The sequence below is a fragment of the Bipolaris sorokiniana genome, assembly GCF_000338995.1.
Source record: "Bipolaris sorokiniana ND90Pr unplaced genomic scaffold COCSAscaffold_3, whole genome shotgun sequence".
In the NCBI taxonomy this organism is placed as follows: domain Eukaryota; kingdom Fungi; phylum Ascomycota; class Dothideomycetes; order Pleosporales; family Pleosporaceae; genus Bipolaris; species Bipolaris sorokiniana.
Window position 1 is genome coordinate 1,764,322 of NW_006911897.1, and position 16,841 is coordinate 1,781,162.

A 16,841-nucleotide genomic window follows, 5' to 3' on the forward strand; every position below is an offset into this window, starting at 1 on the left:
TGTACTAGACACATACTATTTACATTCCCCAAGCGCCAGTGACGGCGTTTAAGGCACCGTCGACAGCCTCCTCGAGCGTCTCGACTCGAAGTCTTAGCGTGCGGTTCTCCTCTCGCTCCTTGGCCAGACGGCCCCATACTGAGGATTGTGCGCCGCCTTCACAATTTGCGCATCCCCATCCTCCCCGATTGATGTCAATCTTTTCTTGCGTGGTCTTCTGTTGAAGCGACGCGGGCTTCTTGCCCTTGGTTGGGTTGACATGAGAGTCGTTGTCGAGCATGGAGGAACGGTCAGTGGCGGTTGGGCTCAAGCAGTTTCCCGACGTGACACTTGCTCCATCGTTTTCCGTTTCCGACTCGAAGCCAGAATCGACACTGAGTCCGGACCCAGAAATACGGTTGTGCCGTCTGACAGCAGTGTCTTGGCACGAAGCATGCTCACACTGGGCCGAACCCCTGATGAGCGCCAAATTCCTCTTGCGGGCTGCCTCTTCTTCTTGCCTTGCTCTTCGCTCAAACGCAAGGTCTTCCATGAGCGATCGCATCTGCTCGTCCTGCTCGTCGGCTCGCCTTGCCATGGTCTCAAGTTGCATCTTGAGGTGGCGGGCACGTGTCTCGGCCTCATCGAGCTCGTCTTCCTGCGCGCTCTGCTCCGAGTGCGCGTCTACCAGAGCAGTAGAGAGTTTGCGGTAGGCAGTCTGGTAGCGTGAGAGCAGCGCTTCGGCATTAGTGAGGAGGTCGTGAAAGGATGACGCAGCGAGGGGGTCGGCGGGGCCGTGGGGGAAGAGAGCTTGCGAGATGTTGAGATTCAGCAGCTCATCGTCGGGGTTGTGGTATGTGGGTGACGGCTGTGGGGGAGGGACTGCGGCGCTCTTTTGTGTCTTGAGCAACCAGGCAAACTTGCTGCTCGCAGTCGGCTGGCTTGGTGCCTTGGTCTGCGCCGGTACAGCGCTAGAGGGTTGGGGACTCTCGGAAGCGCCCCCGGTAAGGGATGAGCCACGGGTAAAGATATTGGCCATCATGTTGCCCCTCTCTTCTTCCACTTCTGACTCTGACTCTGGTTCCGAGTCGTACTCTTCTCCTGATGCCGATTCCGAGTCTGAGTAATCGTCGTGCTGAGAGGTGCTGGCCTTGCTAGAGGGCGAAGAGCCACTGAACCAGTTCTGGATAGCCCTGATCTTGGGCTGGCTGGCGCTAGATTCAACGGTTCCTCTCGAGGGCATAAAACTAGCAAGTGACTTTGAGGGCGAAGAGGCGCGTGAGGTATGCTGCTGGATTGTAGTAGCGGCGCGGTTAAGGTTTTCGAATACGGTGCCGGTCAGCGTGCGCTGGTGACTGCTACGGCCTGACCTGGGGAAGTCGTCGAGCGGGCAGGGCGCATGTGGGTCGTAGGCGGTGGGGGAAGTGGGTGTTAGAGCAGAGGGGGGTGGCTGAAGTCCAGTAATGTCGACGTCGTCAAAAGCGCGAGCGTCATGCTCAGGCAGGGGAGCCGAGTGCTTGCGAGAATGGTAGGGCTGCACTTGTATAGCAGCGCGTTGCGGGCCCTGAGCAGCGTGAGGAGGGTGAGAGGGCTGTTGCAGGTCCCGGTCATGAGATGAATTGCGGCTCATATCGGCGGCCCACTGGAGCGACTAGTTGTTTGGGGAAAGGGAGATTTGCAACGACGGCAGATGGTCCGGATCGGCAGCGAGACTATACGCGTGCTGCTGCGAAACACTGCCTCGACTCGTCGCCTAAGGGGACGGGCGTGAGGGCGTGAGGGCAGCGGGCAGCCCGAGCGATGGGCGGCGGATAGGGCCGATGAAGGAGCAATGAGGGACGGTGGTGGGTGGGGTACAAGGGCTCAACAGCTGGTGCAGGACAGCGGCGACGAGTCGCTACAGACACAGTCGCACCAAAAGCAGAGGGAATTGGGATTCAGGGTTTGGAAAAGGAAGCAGGCGAGGATTTTGTGCAGCGTACAAATGTTTCGAGGGGCAGGAAAACTAAGGTGGCCGGGAGTCGCATTTTGTGAGGCTGGGACGGCTAGCCCGCCCCGTCATGCTCGCACACCGCAACACGTATACAAGGCTTACCCACCTGCGATACACACCTCGCACCAATCGCGCACCCTGGATGCACGGCGCCGCTCCAGTCACGCTGCAGCCGCCTTCAAACTCTGCGGTTCTCTCCAGGGCGTCTTTGTAACCATCTGCCTTGGCCCTCTGCCGGTTCCCTCGATGCCTTGGCCCGCCGTTCGGTTTCAACGTGTCGCCGGCCAATGACACGCAACGCGTGTTTGGAAACATTCTTCTCCAGGGAAACATTTCTGTGACAGCTGCTGCTGCTGCTGGCCTGGCCCCCTCATACCCTGCCTGTAGCATCCTCTCGCAAACACCAAAACGACTTCTTTTGCATTCCGGCTGCTCAACATGTCTACACTCCCTACCTGCACCGAAGTAGGGGTTCATCATGGATCCATCCAGTCCCACTTGGCGCAGCTACTCCACCATCCCTCCCCATCTCCCTTACCGCCATCTGCCTCGCTAGTTGTGTGTGCAGTACACACATGCGGCTCTACGACTTCTGGTTCAGATAGTGTGCTACCTCTGACGTGCCCCAACGCTCGGTCCCGTCTTCTGGCAGCACCACCCAAGGCGCCTTCTCCCGCAGGAAGATGTGCTTGATCACCTTTGGCGTCGTCTCCGTCTTTAGGCTTTCCAGATCGACCGTGGCCATGCACAGATAGAGCCATTCAGGGTCTGAAGAATATGTCATGGATATCGGTGCCCCACACCCCGAGCAAAAGGTTCGTTCGGCAACGCTAGAAAGTTGTAGACTCGTGCGTGTGCTCGCCTGATTGAACCTAACCTCTTTCAACGATACTCGTGTAAACGCGAGAAATCCAGAGCCTGACAGCTGCTGGCACGCTCGGCAGTGGCATATGATGATGCCCGAAGGCGCCGCGCTCGATGTGTATTGTACACCACCGCACCGGCACCCACCTGAGAAGACGACGTCGTCTTTAATTGTTTGTGCGACATATCGAGATCCGTCGGCAGCTTCAGTGTCGCGTCAGCCCGCCATTGGCTCAAGTGCAGCTGCATGGGTTTTACTTACGTCTCCGCGCTATACCCAGAAACACCGAGTCCACCTCTTCGACCTTGCCGTCTATCGCCAGCTTCTCCCACTCTTCTTTGTAAAGCCCTTGTGCTTTTCTCCTGATGTCGTTATTCGCAAACGTCCTGGCAACGTCCTTGACAATTACATTTTCGACAAAAAAGTCGTCCCATTGCTCCATTTCATACGAGCGTCGGCCGTACCCGGCTTGGTTCTCGACTGTAAATACCTGCTCCACCTCTAGACCAGCTGACTCCATTGTCTTCCTCAGAGTGTCCTCTGATTTGCTCCACGAGCGGTTATATGGGATCGGCAACTGCAGTCTGCGCGCCACCCTCTCGAGAACCATGCCTGACACTAAATTCCTCGGATGCGTCGCATCCACTGCCATGACACCCCCAGGCTTCAGAAACTCCGTCCAGTGCTCCATAGCAGCCTTGGGGTCAGGAAACAAGACAAGCGCAGAAGCTACTGTGATGACGTCGAATTGTTTCCCCTTTAATTCTTCCGTCTCATCCAAGTGTAACACGTCGCCCTTGAGAAAGGTAGTATTTGCATATTTATCCCCCCCTTGCGTCTTTCGATGCGTAGCGACCGCAAGCATACTAGGCGTGACATCGACTCCTACAACGTGACCTTGTGGCCCCACAGCCTCTGCTTCGCGAAAAGTAAGGAGTCCAGTTCCGCATGCGAGGTCCAGTACATGCTGCCCAGGTTGTATGTCCAGATAGGATATGAACCGTTTGGTAAAGTCGTTATGCCATGTCGCGTCGTAATCCCATGATTTCGAATCATAAAATCGAATAGCATCTGCTGCTTGTCGCTCGCCCGTCATTTTGGCCGACTTTGAATTTGTTTTGTCAAGTGGGGAAAACACCACTTCGCCAGGATATATAGATGTATACAGAGAACGGTGGCTGCCAGCCAATGAGGGCTGGGCAGCTTGGTAAGCCAGGTTTCGATCTATCCAGTCAGAGTGCACAGTATGCTTCCTTCTCTTTCTCCTGAATGCTGACTAGGCAAATCGATGATGATTTTTCTGACAAGTTTCCCGTAAGAATGCAGGGCTTTATCTTATAACTAAGCTTCATTTGTTCGTCTACGGGTCTCAATGTACCGGCCTGAGACATCCGATTGAACGTGAGAGGGGTGCCGAAGTCCAGCATACCACTAGCACTAGAATTGGTAAGCGCGACGGACTGGCTATCTCTCACGTTTCGCTCCTTCCTTCCTCCTTCGATATTTTCTGCGCTCAACACTTTTCATACTAGCGAGCGAGCATTTACAAATTCACCCGCAATATTTCCACATGTTCATGTCGGCACATTTTTGATATTGTACGCACTGACAACGCTGCATCAGATCCTATCAAGATTGAAACGAGGCACCATGCAACATACGATATACATACTATCTGCTGCCGACCTGGCCCGCCTCTGAACATCCTCAGAACAACATCAGAAGCTTCAAGAGAGGATTCAGAATACCGATCGTATACTGCCGGAAAAATCGCAAGGTGATGGACAGGCTAAACGGCACTTCAACAAATGCCCCACCGCACCCCACAAGGTCATGGAGAGCCGGCATCATAATATCCATCATCTCTTCAGGGCGAGCTAGGGTTGGTAGAGTGGCTGTTACATCCTACACCCAATGAAGCACCATCTTATGGCGATACCCCATTTCTAAACCCTGAAAGGGCATTATGCAAACTGCATTCTCCCTACATTGGTCTTCGACACCCGCATCCGAAAACATGTCAAGTGGAGACACTTCCCTTTCGGGAAAACTGTTAGCCAAGGATGCTAAAGTGCGAGTCCGCCCCCTCGCGGCTCAAAGGAGCTTTTACATACCAATGGAAGACGCCAAATATAGAGGGCGTTATTGGTTTTTCCATCATTCAAGGAACAGGATCTTGCACGACTCGCACCCAGGCTTCCCCCCCCCCATGCCACCTACCACGATTCCGCATTTGCGTGACAGTAAGGATGGCTACTGACATTCAACGAGATATGTATCCTTAATTACATCGTATTAACCCTGTATGACCTGCTCATTTATATCGCTTCATTTAAGATCGTCAACTTCCTGCGGGGATGTGGAGTGTTTGTGGAGCGAATAGTCAATATATAATAGATAGAGGCTCTCGAAAAGGCCCGCGTTCAGAACAAACGAGTCTTGCGCGCCCTCAAAATTCAGTATGAAGTATTTAATCGCCCTCTCACTCCTTTCTAGTGCCGTTCTTGCGACGCCTCTGCTTGAGCAACGCCAAGAGGCAGCATGCGCCGTCCCATCGACTTTTCCTAGCACCGCCAACTCCAAACTACCGAATCCTTTCAAGTTCTTCGACGGAAGGTCTGTTGTCACCAAAGAAGACTTTGCCTGCAAGAACAAAGAGGTTAGCGCTGCCTTGCAGAACCAAGAGCTTGGTGATTTTCCCAAGAAGCCTTCAACTGTCACTGCTAGCTTCTCGGGATCATCCCTCTCTATCACTTCAAGTGAGGGCGGAAAATCTGTCTCATTCTCTGTCTCAATCAAGAAACCCAGTGGCAGTGGTCCCTTCCCCGCCATTATCGCTTATGGCGCTCCCAGTATCCCCATCCCCAGCCAGGTTGCTACCATCACCTTCAACAACGATGAGATCGCTCAGCAGCAGAGCCAAAGCAGTCGTGGAAAAGGCAAGTTTTATGATCTATACGGCTCCAGCCACAGTGCAGGTGCTCTTACTGCCTGGGCCTGGGGTGTCGATCGTATCATAGATGCTCTTGAGGCGACTCCCGGCGCCGGCATTGACCCCAAGCGCGTCGGGGTTACTGGATGTTCCCGGAATGGCAAGGGTGCATTTGTCGCCGCCGCCCTCGTTAACCGTATCGCTCTCGGGCTACCCCAAGAATCTGGATCTGGCGGTGCTGCCTGTTGGCGCATTTCTGACTCGGAGAAAGCCAAGGGCAAGAACATTCAGACTTCTAGCCAGATTGTTACCGAGAATGTTTGGTTCTCTCCCAGATTCAATGCATTTAGCACACGGTCCAACACACTCGCTACCGACCACCATCAGCTTGCAGGTATGGTTGCTCCTCGCGGCCTGCTCGTTATAGAGAATGAAATCGACTGGCTGGGCCCGGTTGCGACAACGGCTTGCATGAAGGCTGGCCGCCTCATCTACAGGGCTCTTGGTGTACCGGACAACATGGGTTTCACAGGCTCTGGCAACCACAACCACTGCCAGTTTCCGTCCAACCAACAGGCTGATCTCACTGCCTTTATAAACAAGTTTCTGTTAAACCAGAGTGCCAATACTAATATCGAAAAGGGCCCGTCCGGTGCCGATGTTGCGACATACATCGACTGGACCGCACCTACGCTCACTTAGGATGCACGGGTGGGAACTCAGATGGCTGGGGCTGGGGATATGAATGTATTCATGTAGAACAATTCCAATTCAATGGCCAGTTTTGCAAAGTTAATAACATTCCTCCCACAACCAAATACTGGGTGCCGAGAGCTTGGTCAGCTGCAATATCGGGAGCGTGGGATAAGCAGTATTTCTTGGCAAACGCCACCTGGCGACAGAGGAGCGAAAGGGTATCAAAAAACCAAAAGTCGTGTTTTTGTATGCTCAGGCGATATATTTCGATGAAGGAATAGATGTTGATGCATGTGGTATGTCACGCTGTCGCACAGGGCAAATTTTGAGATCTCACCACCAAGGCTCATCTGGCCGGTGAAGTAACTATGAGGAGCGCGATAGAGGACGAGGGTGCGCGGGAAGCATGCAAGGGCCCCTGTGAGTAGATATGCTCCTACCACCAGATCAGCGGAGCGTGGAACGACGAGTTTGATGTTTGGCTGGGCCGTGGTAACAAGTTTGGAGGGGTCGTGGATGTGGCACTCCACTCGTTCCTTGCGCCTCCGAAGCGGTGGCTCATTTCGGCACTAGCCCACGTCAAGCGCGTTGTTTGTCTTCAACCCCACAATCCCGACGTGCAGTGAGCGTGAGCGTGAACAGAGCGACTGAGATCAAGTCGAAGAGTCGCAGCGACGACACCACTGCCCTACGGCCGCCACACCCACTCGCATCCTTATCACATGACCCTGCCAAGCCGCTAACTCCCTTTGCGCGCGGACAAACGCTCAGGCTAGAGAGACCTCGCAGACGTTCACCACCCATCCCGATATCACCAAGACTTGCGCCAGCATCTCTCCATCCCCGCAACACGCTGTTCCTGACGCGTACTGCGGTCTCTGGCCCTTTTTGAGTGCGCCTGCGCCCCTGCCACCCGCCACTCGCAAATTGCGCGCTCCGCTTCAGCCTCCTGGAACGACGCGACTCTGCGACGGGCGGACTCCCGAGAGTCTCTCATCGGCCTCATCCTCAAAAGGGCTTCTGCCACCACCACTCCCCCCGATAATGTCATAGAACACCGCTACACGCGCCACAACACACCCCTCGACTGTCGTTCCCTCATACTTGCGCGAGCTCCGGCGCCCAGACCACGTGCGGCGACCGCGTCTCAGACTTAACATCTTATCATCAGCCCTCGATTGCGCATTTGCACAAACACCGTGACCGTAGCCCACCATGGCTTCAGTTCAGACTAACCCTGAGATGCCCGGCCAGGGCCAGCTCCCGGCAAATATCACCCGCGAGCAGATTCAGCATGTCTTCCAGGTACGTACTTCGCCCACGACAGCTCGAGTGCCATCATCCATCACACTCTCACACGCATGTCGGCTTTGCTAACACCGTCTCTAGCGCTATACTGCGATGAAGCAACAAGGCGTCTCCGAGTCCAATCCCGAGTTCATCAAGGCGCGCAACCTCCTCACAATGGTTCAGAAGCAGAATCAGTATCAACAGCAACAGAAGATGCTCCGACAACAGCAGATGCAGCAGCGTCAGCAAGGCCAGGTGGACCCACAGGCTATGCTACAAAACGGCGCTGCCACGGGCATGCTCAATGGTGCAAAGCCAGTTGCGCCTGTTGACGGCAAACTTGCCGTATCTGCACCAGCCTCGACTGGACCAACGTCTACAATGCAGATTGCAACTACTGGAGGACAGGCCCCTTTAGTCGATGGACATACACCCACATCGGCCAACAATGCTTCGATGGCACTGTCGAAAGACCAGCTTCTGATGCTACGTGCTCAGATTGGAGCCTTCAAACACCTCTCCAAGGGTCTCCCTCTGCCTTCAAATATGCAGCAACAAATCTTTGGCCACCACCAGACAAAGAAGCCTCAGAATGCGACTGAGGCTGTGGCAGCTGCTTCTCAGATGCTCGACAACGCCACTCGCGCCGGCAGCACCTCAAGTGCCGTGGGTGGCGCTGTACAAGAGACTCGCACACTGCCTCGTCTTCCGGATACCTTCATCGACCCCTGGAGTAGCGAAGTCTTCCGAGACGTAAACTACATTTCCCACACACAGCGCAAGAACCGGCCTTACCTCGCGACAATCATGCCACAAGGTGTTGACATCAATGCTGTACAGCAAAGCATGGAAGAATTGCGCAAGGAGCGCGAAATCCTTCTCTACAACCGCCTTACCGCGAGAAAAGCAGAGCTGGAGAAGATGCATGCAAACATCGGCTCATGGGATACCAGCAAGACCGACACTCCCGAAGATGACGGAAAGGTCAAGTTGGCTCTTGTTATTGAGCAGAAGAAGCTGAATCTGCTTGAGAAGCAACGAAAACTGCGGAGAGAAATTGCCCAGCAAATGATTCACGCTGACAACCTCGCCATGACTGCTAACCGAACTGTCTACCGCCGTCTCAAGAAGCAATCGATGCGCGAAGCCCGTCTCACCGAGAAGCTCGAGAAGCAGCAACGCGATGCGCGCGAGACCAAGGAAAAGAAGAAGCACCACGAGTTCATCGATGCCATCCGGAAGCATCGCACCGAACTACAAGAATCTGGCGCGGCTCAGCGAATGCGTCTGCAGAAGCTCGGCCGTACCATGGTTTCGACCCACCAGAACATCGAGAAGGAAGAACAAAAGCGTATCGAGCGAACGGCCAAACAGCGTCTGCAGGCGCTCAAGTCCAACGACGAAGAGACTTACCTCAAGCTCTTGGGCCAAGCCAAGGATACTCGTATTTCGCACCTTCTCAAGCAGACCGATGGATTCTTGAAGCAGCTTGCCAACTCTGTCAAGGCGCAGCAGCGATCTGCAAACAACTCATACGAGCCTGAGGAGGAGAGCAGCAGTGAAGAGTCCGACAACGAAGATCGACCGGGCAAGAGAAAGACCGACTACTATGAGATTGCTCACCGCATCAAGGAGGAGGTCACTGAACAGGCCACCAACCTCGTCGGAGGTACACTTAAGGAATACCAACTCAAGGGCCTGCAGTGGATGATATCCCTGTACAACAACAATTTGAACGGTATTCTTGCAGACGAAATGGGTCTCGGAAAAACCATTCAGACAATCAGTTTGATCACATACCTGATCGAGAAGAAGCGACAACCTGGACCTTACCTAGTTATTGTCCCCTTGAGTACGCTTACCAACTGGACCAACGAGTTCGAGAAGTGGGCGCCAAGCGTTAGTAAGATTGTGTACAAGGGTCCTCCGAACGCGCGTAAGCAGTACCAGCAACAGATTCGTTGGGGTCAGTTCCAGGTCCTGCTCACCACGTACGAGTTTATCATCAAGGACAGACCGATTCTCAGCAAGATCAAGTGGGTTCACATGATTGTCGACGAAGGTCACCGTATGAAGAACGCTGGTTCCAAGCTCAGCATGACCATCACACAATACTACTCAACGCGGTATCGTCTCATTCTGACAGGTACGCCCCTGCAGAACAACCTGACGGAACTTTGGGCTATGCTCAACTTCGTTCTCCCTACCATCTTCAAGTCAGCTACCTCGTTCGACGAGTGGTTCAACACGCCATTTGCGAATACCGGAGGTCAAGATAAGATGGAGCTCACCGAAGAAGAGCAGCTGCTCGTTATTCGTCGTCTGCACAAGGTTCTTAGGCCTTTCTTGCTCCGACGTCTGAAGCGCGATGTCGAAAAGGACCTCCCAGACAAGACCGAACGTGTGATCAAGTGTAACTTCTCCACTCTCCAAGCGAAGCTGTACAAGCAACTCGTCACTCACAACCGCCTTATGGTCAGCGATGGCAAAGGTGGAAAGACTGGTATGCGTGGTTTGAGCAATATGCTTATGCAACTGCGAAAGCTCTGCAACCATCCTTTCGTCTTTGAAGAGGTTGAGGATGTCATGAACCCCACAAAAGGTACTAATGATCTCCTGTGGCGTTCGGCTGGTAAATTCGAGCTTCTGGATCGAATCTTGCCCAAGTTCCAGGCTACCGGTCATCGTGTTCTCATGTTCTTCCAGATGACTCAGATCATGAACATCATGGAGGATTACCTACGACTCAGGGGCATGCAGTATCTGCGGTTGGACGGTGCGACAAAGGCAGACGATCGTTCAGACTTGCTGAGGCTGTTCAACGCGCCCAATTCGCCCTACTTCTGTTTCCTACTGTCCACGCGTGCTGGTGGTCTCGGTCTCAACCTTCAGACTGCTGATACCGTCATCATTTACGATTCGGATTGGAATCCTCACCAGGATTTGCAAGCCCAAGATCGTGCCCATCGTATTGGTCAGAAGAACGAGGTCCGCATTCTACGTCTGATTACATCCAACTCGGTAGAAGAGAAGATTCTCGAGCGAGCCAACTACAAGTTGGACATGGACGGCAAGGTCATTCAAGCTGGTAAATTCGACAACAAGTCTAAAGATGACGAGCGAGACGCCATGTTGCGTATCATGTTGGAATCCGCTGAAGCAGCCGAAAGCCTTGAACAAGAGGAAATGGACGATGACGACCTGAACCAGATCATGATGCGACACGAGGATGAGTTGGTGGTATTCCAGGAAATGGACCGAAAGCGTATTGCCGAGGATCCATACGGCCCTGGTAAGCCTCTAGGTCGTTTGATTGGCGAGAGCGAACTGCCAGATATCTATCTTAACGAAGAGGCACCCATCGTCGACGAAAAGGATGATACACCTGCTGGCCGTGGTGCTCGAGAGCGTACACGGGTCAAGTATGACGACGGTCTGACGGAAGAACAATGGCTGGAGGCTGTTGACAATGACGATGATTCAATAGAAGCAGCTATTGCCCGCAAGGAGGCGAAGATGGCCAAACGGGGTAGGAACAAGGGTGGGCGGGGCGATGAGGAGTCGCCAGCACCATCACGAGCCAGCTCCGAGGAGCCTGCACCCAAGAAGCGAGGCCGTAAGCCAAAGGCCGAGAAGCGCAAAGCAGATGAAGCCTCACTCGACGTTGAACCCACACCACGGAAACGAGGACGACCGGCGCCTAGCAAAGACATGTTGCAGCCTGATCAACGAGCATCTCTTCAAAAGATTGTTAACGTCGTCTACGAAGCGCTCAACGATCTTGAAGAAGAGTCGTCAGATCCCAATATTCCAAACCGTGGCATCATCGACCCCTTCATTGAGCTACCAGACAAATGGGATTATCCAGACTACTACCAACTGATCAAGAATCCCATCTGCATGAAGCAGATTGAGAAGAAGATCAACAAGAAGGAGTACCAGTCCGTCAAGCAGTTCCGTCAAGATCTGGGTTTGCTCTGTAACAACTGCCGGACCTACAACGAGGACACGTCACTGCTGTTTGCGGATGCCAATCTCATTGAGCAGACTGCGCTCGACAAGCTGAAGGAGGTGACGGCAGAGTATCCAGAATGGCAAGATTATGATGATGGAAGCAGTGTTCAGGGCGGCCTCAGCACGGCAATGACGAGCGCGGTTGGCACACCGCGGGCTGGAGTTTGAAAGGAAAGATGGTACGTTAATACTTGAGCAATATATACTCTTTTTTTCTCGCACACATTTGCTGACTCTCCTCCCCAGATAAAACGGGCATAATTTTCATACACACGTAGCTCCTCCCCATGTCCCCGGCTCGATATCCCAACGTCCTTTTTTCGATTCCATTACACTTTTCTCTCTATGTCGTTATTCTCTCTCTCTTTCTTGAGATTTTACACGCGTGGAATGTATCGTTTTTGCCAAAACGGATCTCTGGGGGACACATCACAGACAATCAAATCAAACAAAAAAGGACAGAAGAAAGCAGAGTGTCCTGGGTAACTTCCTAAGACGCTGAACACGTTTTTTCTTCTTTTGCACGAGAACGGGCGCAATAAACTGCTTTTTTATTCACTTCCAAGCTCATGGGCGGTGGAAACAAAGGAATGAAGGGGGGCTTTGGTACGCTTTGACTGAGTGACACGATTCTAAAGGGGGGTCCTATTGGGAGGAGGTGCAGCACGGGGGGGGATTTGGGAATTTTTTTCTTCTTCTCTTGAATGGAGTTTTTGATTGCATGGCTACTGTAGGCTGTCTTTTTTTCAAAGGTAGCTTTTGTAGCCCCCCTCTTTTTCTGTGGACCACAAGGCTTTCAGTGTCTTTTGAGGTTCTAGAGTGATAAAAGGAGAATGTATGATATTTGCAATTCCTTTGGTGTAGTGGTATTTGTGTGTAAGAGTGATGCGTCTCTCTAGATGTTCTGAGTCGGAAGCATACTGGCTTCACGACTGCTGCGCGGCGTTCCACTTTACGCAGTCTTCAAATTTGACGCTGGAACCGCCGAAAATGTCGAGGGCACTGCCAATGGTGAGATCGACCTTGCCGTTGCTGAGCTTCTTTACGAGTTCCAGGTCGTCGAGTGAGCGGCCTCCTCCTGCATACGTGACCGGTATGCTGCACCACTCTGCTAGCTTAGCAACGAGTTCGTGGTCGATGCCTCGCTGTAGACCTTCAACATCTGCGGCGTGGATAAGGAATTCGCTGCAGTGAGGTTCGAGGAGGGCTATCGACTCTGTAGTTTTCCATCAGCTTCAGGTTAATATTAGATGGAGAGAATCCAGATCTGACCTTTGTTCAGCTCAAAGTCAGTAATCGTCTGCCACTTATTCGTGGCAACGAACCATCTATCATCTTTCCTCCGGCACGACAAATCAATGACGAGTTTAGACTTGTCGTTGCCGAGGGCCTTCAGTACAGCTTGCAGGCGGTCCATGGAGAAAGTTGACGAGGGAAAAAGGTACGATGTTATGATCACCTACTGCGCTTCCATTAGCCTCAGGGTCTTTACTCAAGTTCCCGTTCCTCTGGCCAATTGCGCGTATACCGCTCACCTTGTCCGCGCCTTTTGCAATCCACTCGGCTGCGTTTTGCTCGGTGATGCCGCCGCCAACTTGCATGCCGCCTTTCCATGCCTCGAGCGCTTCTTGCGCTGCTTGATCATTGCCGGGACCGAGCATTATGACGTGTGCGCCGGTTAGGTCATGCTTTTTGTAGAGATCGGCATAGAATGCTGAGGGGTGCGATGATGTCCAATTAGTTTTTAGTTCGTCGGGCGTCGTGGTGTTGAGTGTGCCGCCGACAATTTGCTTGACACTGCCGGCGTGCAGGTCGATACAGGGGCGGAAGCGCGTCATAATGTGTTTGCGAGTAAGAAAAAGGTGAATTGGATATGTTCCGTTTGGTGTTGCGGGGGAGGGGTTCAGAGAGACGGAGGTCCGAACCGAATTTGGCGCTAGTGAGGTCCCTTGCTCGAAACTTTTCGAGATTCTGTCGCACCGCGTCGCATTGCCATCACCGCCTTCTCAGAGCCAAATTACGACACCTCACGATAAAATTATGGCTCCAGCACTTGGAAAGCGAAAGCGCGTCACACGCGCCGAACTCGAGCAAGAATCGCGGTCACCATCGCCTTCGTCAGGCTCGAGCGACGACTCTGGTGCAGAGGATCTCCAAGCAGTATTTCGCCGCGCTTTCGAAGCAAAGTTTAAGCCTCTACCGACAGATCCCAAGAAACTCAAGATTGAAGAGCCCCCTGTACAGAAGGATGAAGAAGAAGACGAGGAAGAGTCAGATTGGTCAGGCATCAGCGACAACGAAAACGACGTCGAAGTAATCGAATACCACGACCCACATCGCGAACTCGACGACACCGAGCGCGCAGAAATGAAGGCCTTCATGTCCTCCAAACCGCCTACCTCAGCCTCGAAATCTACCAGTACCTCATTATCCCAGAAGAGAAACAAAAAGACCGAAGACACCGACACAACCGAAGCCACAAATCTCAAAAACGACCTCGCGCTCCAGAAATTACTCCGCGAATCCCACCTCCTCTCCACTTCTTCTTCCGGAACCTCAACCCCCAACACACTAACCACCACTGGTGTCGACCGCCACAAATCAATGGACCTGCACCTCCAATCCCTCGGTGCAAAGAGCTCCATCTTCACTCAGAAAAAGATGCCCATGGCCCAGCGCAAACACATGGAGCTTAAGGCACGCACGACGGAGGCAAAGCGTAGAGCGGACGCCAGGGAAGCAGGTATTGTGCTGGAAAGGGAAAATAAAAAGTCGACGGGCAAGAAGGTGGAGAAGAAGAGGGAGAGGGGTGTCGGTGGGCCGAGTATAGGCAAGTTTAGGGGCGGTACGTTGAGTTTGAGTAAGAAGGATGTTAGAAGTATTACTGGTGGTGGAGGGGCTAAGGGGAAAGGCAAGGGGAAGAAGGGGAAGAGGTGAGATGGTGATGAAAGTGGAATGATACCCTTGAATTTGATTATGTGTTATTTTACGGTTATGCGCGGTGCAGACTTCTTACTTTTGTGTGTGCCGTCTTTTTGTTAAGGACTATCGTGAGAGTGGGTTATGAGCCAAGGTATCCAGCAATTGTGGATGTGCGAGATGGTAGAGAGTTGCAGGAAGAGTTCGAGGGAACGAGAAGAGGAGAATGGTGCACAATGCGCAAATCATAAGAGGAGTAATCTTCAAAGGAGTATCAGCAATGGAGAATAAGATAATAACATGCCGCAATGGGTTTTCCAATGAAGTGGATGGGCGTTTGATCTCATTTAGAAGAAAGGTGCAAGACATGTACGAGAAATCTGGTTTCCTCAGATTGTATTCTCGTTCTCTAGGCTGAAGGCATAGACGATATCTACTGGATAGAAGGATATGAGAGTATGTCGTGGAGAAGTGAAGAGTACATATAGTGTGTATGTTGGGTAGTTGTAAAGTACGAGATGATAAAGTGAAGGAGCAATGACATGAACATCACGAGAACGTGGTTAGCATCAAGAAGACATTGTTGTGTTTTTTTCTCTATTGATGTTGTTCCATATATGCAAGAACATATGTCCAGATGACTATATGACTATCCCGAATGTGATATGTGAAGATGTATAGCCCACGTTCTTCACACGATAAGAATTCTGTGATCACTATGTCAAACTTGACGCTTTTTGTGTGTATTGTTAAGATAGGAAAACGGTACGAAAAGTCCCCCAACATAAAAAACGCATATTAACGCATGTTTCTAATCTCGTGTATAGAGAGAATGCACAGCCTATCATTGCCTCCAAATACAACCTAACGATTGCTCTCTTTTCTTTTCTATACTTTATCAAAAAAGAAGAAAAGCATCAACCACATAAGCAAAAAAGCAAGGAGATCAAATCGCCAACTAAGTACCCACTTGCGGCTTGTCCCGAAATCGTACTCTACCTCCACTCTCCCACATAATCACATGCTACTAAGAAAGCCATACCCAAAACCCATATTCTGCCAACATTGCCTTACCAGCATACCCCAATGCACCACCCGCCACCAACTCACTCCACACTGCATGGCATACCGCTACACCGTCTCCCCACAAACCGAATAATACCGCAAACATCCTACTCACCGGACGCACAAGTTACACCTACCCCACCAAACCCCAAGTACCATGGTCCCTGCAAGACACTTGCATACACAGGTGTACATACATACGTACATACATACACACGTACATATGTATTCCTCGCAGCAACATTATGCGCCCTAGCATGCGCCTTACCGATGAACGACGCCCAACCACATCCCGCAGCGAACCATTGAACAACGACCTTTTACACCGCCAGTTTGCGCGCATCTAAAACCAAACAATCAAAAGACATTTTACAATGCTGAGAAACCCACACACCCATCTCAACAATCCATACAAAAAAAGGCGCGGGTAAGAAATTCGTATATGTGTGTAATGTAGAGCAAAGCTTCTGGTCATGTGGTCTGGCAACGCCATGCATATCAGCGGTGAATACATGCGAGGACAACGAAGGAAGAGAGGTAATATCATGTAAGATGCAAGTTGGGAATGTAACAGGCATGATCCTTATTTCGGTACTGAAATCTATCTTACTCTGCTTTGTGAAGAGCGCAAAAAAAAACGAGAGAGAGAGAGATAGAGAGAGATGTAACAGCAACAGTTACCTTCATGTGAAGCCTTGTAACGCAAACCACTTCGTTTGCCCCATCCCTACGGAAAACTAATCGGAGGACTTGGCTCCAACAGCCTGGTTCTCCGCCACAAACGCCTGTCGCGCGAATGCTAAAATGGGAAAGAGGCGAGAGAGAGGCAGGAGAAGAGGGGAAAAAGCAAAAAACGACCAATGATGCTTTTCTTGTCTTATCCCCACACCACCACCACCACCACCACCACCACAACGATCTCATCCAATCACACCTCAGCATTTTCAGGCACTTGCAAGTTTCTGGTACGTAGATCGAAAGAGTCGAGATGGAGGGTAAATCTTTCACCGCTAGTAGAAAAGAGAGAGACAGTGGAGGTGCGCAAAGCACGCAAGTATGTAAGCAAGCAAGCAGAGCATGCAAAACAT

The 16,841-nt window shown here is 51.9% G+C and overlaps 8 protein-coding genes across 8 annotated transcripts; 5 read left to right on the top strand and 3 right to left on the bottom strand.

Moving 5' to 3' along the window:
- Positions 1–19: 19 nt before the first annotated feature.
- Positions 20–1,609, bottom strand: COCSADRAFT_83402 (uncharacterized protein; the record flags this gene model as incomplete). The annotated part of the gene is made up of 1 exon (XM_007698996.1): positions 20–1,609. The coding sequence occupies one exon, from the start codon at positions 1,607–1,609 to the stop codon at positions 20–22; it is 1,590 nt and encodes a 529-aa protein (XP_007697186.1).
- Positions 1,610–1,709: 100 nt separating this feature from the next.
- Positions 1,710–2,409, top strand: COCSADRAFT_290383 (uncharacterized protein). The gene has a single exon (XM_007698997.1). The coding sequence runs from the start codon at positions 1,811–1,813 to the stop codon at positions 2,261–2,263; it is 453 nt and encodes a 150-aa protein (XP_007697187.1). The 5' UTR covers positions 1,710–1,810; the 3' UTR covers positions 2,264–2,409.
- A 146-nt stretch (positions 2,410–2,555) lies between these two features.
- Positions 2,556–3,933, bottom strand: COCSADRAFT_81759 (uncharacterized protein; the record flags this gene model as incomplete). Its single annotated transcript, XM_007698998.1, has 2 exons — positions 2,556–3,040; positions 3,099–3,933. 2 exons carry the CDS (start codon positions 3,931–3,933, stop codon positions 2,556–2,558), a joined length of 1,320 nt encoding a protein of 439 aa, XP_007697188.1.
- A 738-nt stretch (positions 3,934–4,671) lies between these two features.
- On the top strand, positions 4,672–5,198 carry COCSADRAFT_290401 (uncharacterized protein). The gene has a single exon (XM_007698999.1). The coding sequence runs from the start codon at positions 4,804–4,806 to the stop codon at positions 5,095–5,097; it is 294 nt and encodes a 97-aa protein (XP_007697189.1). The 5' UTR covers positions 4,672–4,803; the 3' UTR covers positions 5,098–5,198.
- Positions 5,199–6,578, top strand: COCSADRAFT_290402 (carbohydrate esterase family 15 protein). The gene has a single exon (XM_007699000.1). It carries the CDS (start codon positions 5,299–5,301, stop codon positions 6,469–6,471), a length of 1,173 nt encoding a protein of 390 aa, XP_007697190.1. The 5' UTR covers positions 5,199–5,298; the 3' UTR covers positions 6,472–6,578.
- Positions 6,579–7,519: 941 nt separating this feature from the next.
- Positions 7,520–12,329, top strand: COCSADRAFT_290415 (uncharacterized protein). The gene is made up of 3 exons (XM_007699001.1): positions 7,520–7,770; positions 7,855–11,948; positions 12,016–12,329. Exons 1-2 carry the CDS (start codon positions 7,681–7,683, stop codon positions 11,935–11,937), a joined length of 4,173 nt encoding a protein of 1,390 aa, XP_007697191.1. The 5' UTR covers positions 7,520–7,680; the 3' UTR covers positions 11,938–11,948; positions 12,016–12,329.
- Positions 12,330–12,695: 366 nt separating this feature from the next.
- COCSADRAFT_168751 (uncharacterized protein) lies at positions 12,696–13,607 on the bottom strand (the record flags this gene model as incomplete). The annotated part of the gene is made up of 3 exons (XM_007699002.1): positions 12,696–12,985; positions 13,042–13,228; positions 13,305–13,607. 3 exons carry the CDS (start codon positions 13,605–13,607, stop codon positions 12,696–12,698), a joined length of 780 nt encoding a protein of 259 aa, XP_007697192.1.
- Positions 13,608–13,768: 161 nt separating this feature from the next.
- Positions 13,769–15,025, top strand: COCSADRAFT_34353 (uncharacterized protein). Its single transcript, XM_007698407.1, has one exon. The coding sequence runs from the start codon at positions 13,810–13,812 to the stop codon at positions 14,704–14,706; it is 897 nt and encodes a 298-aa protein (XP_007696597.1). The 5' UTR covers positions 13,769–13,809; the 3' UTR covers positions 14,707–15,025.
- The last annotated feature ends 1,816 nt before the right edge of the window (positions 15,026–16,841 follow it).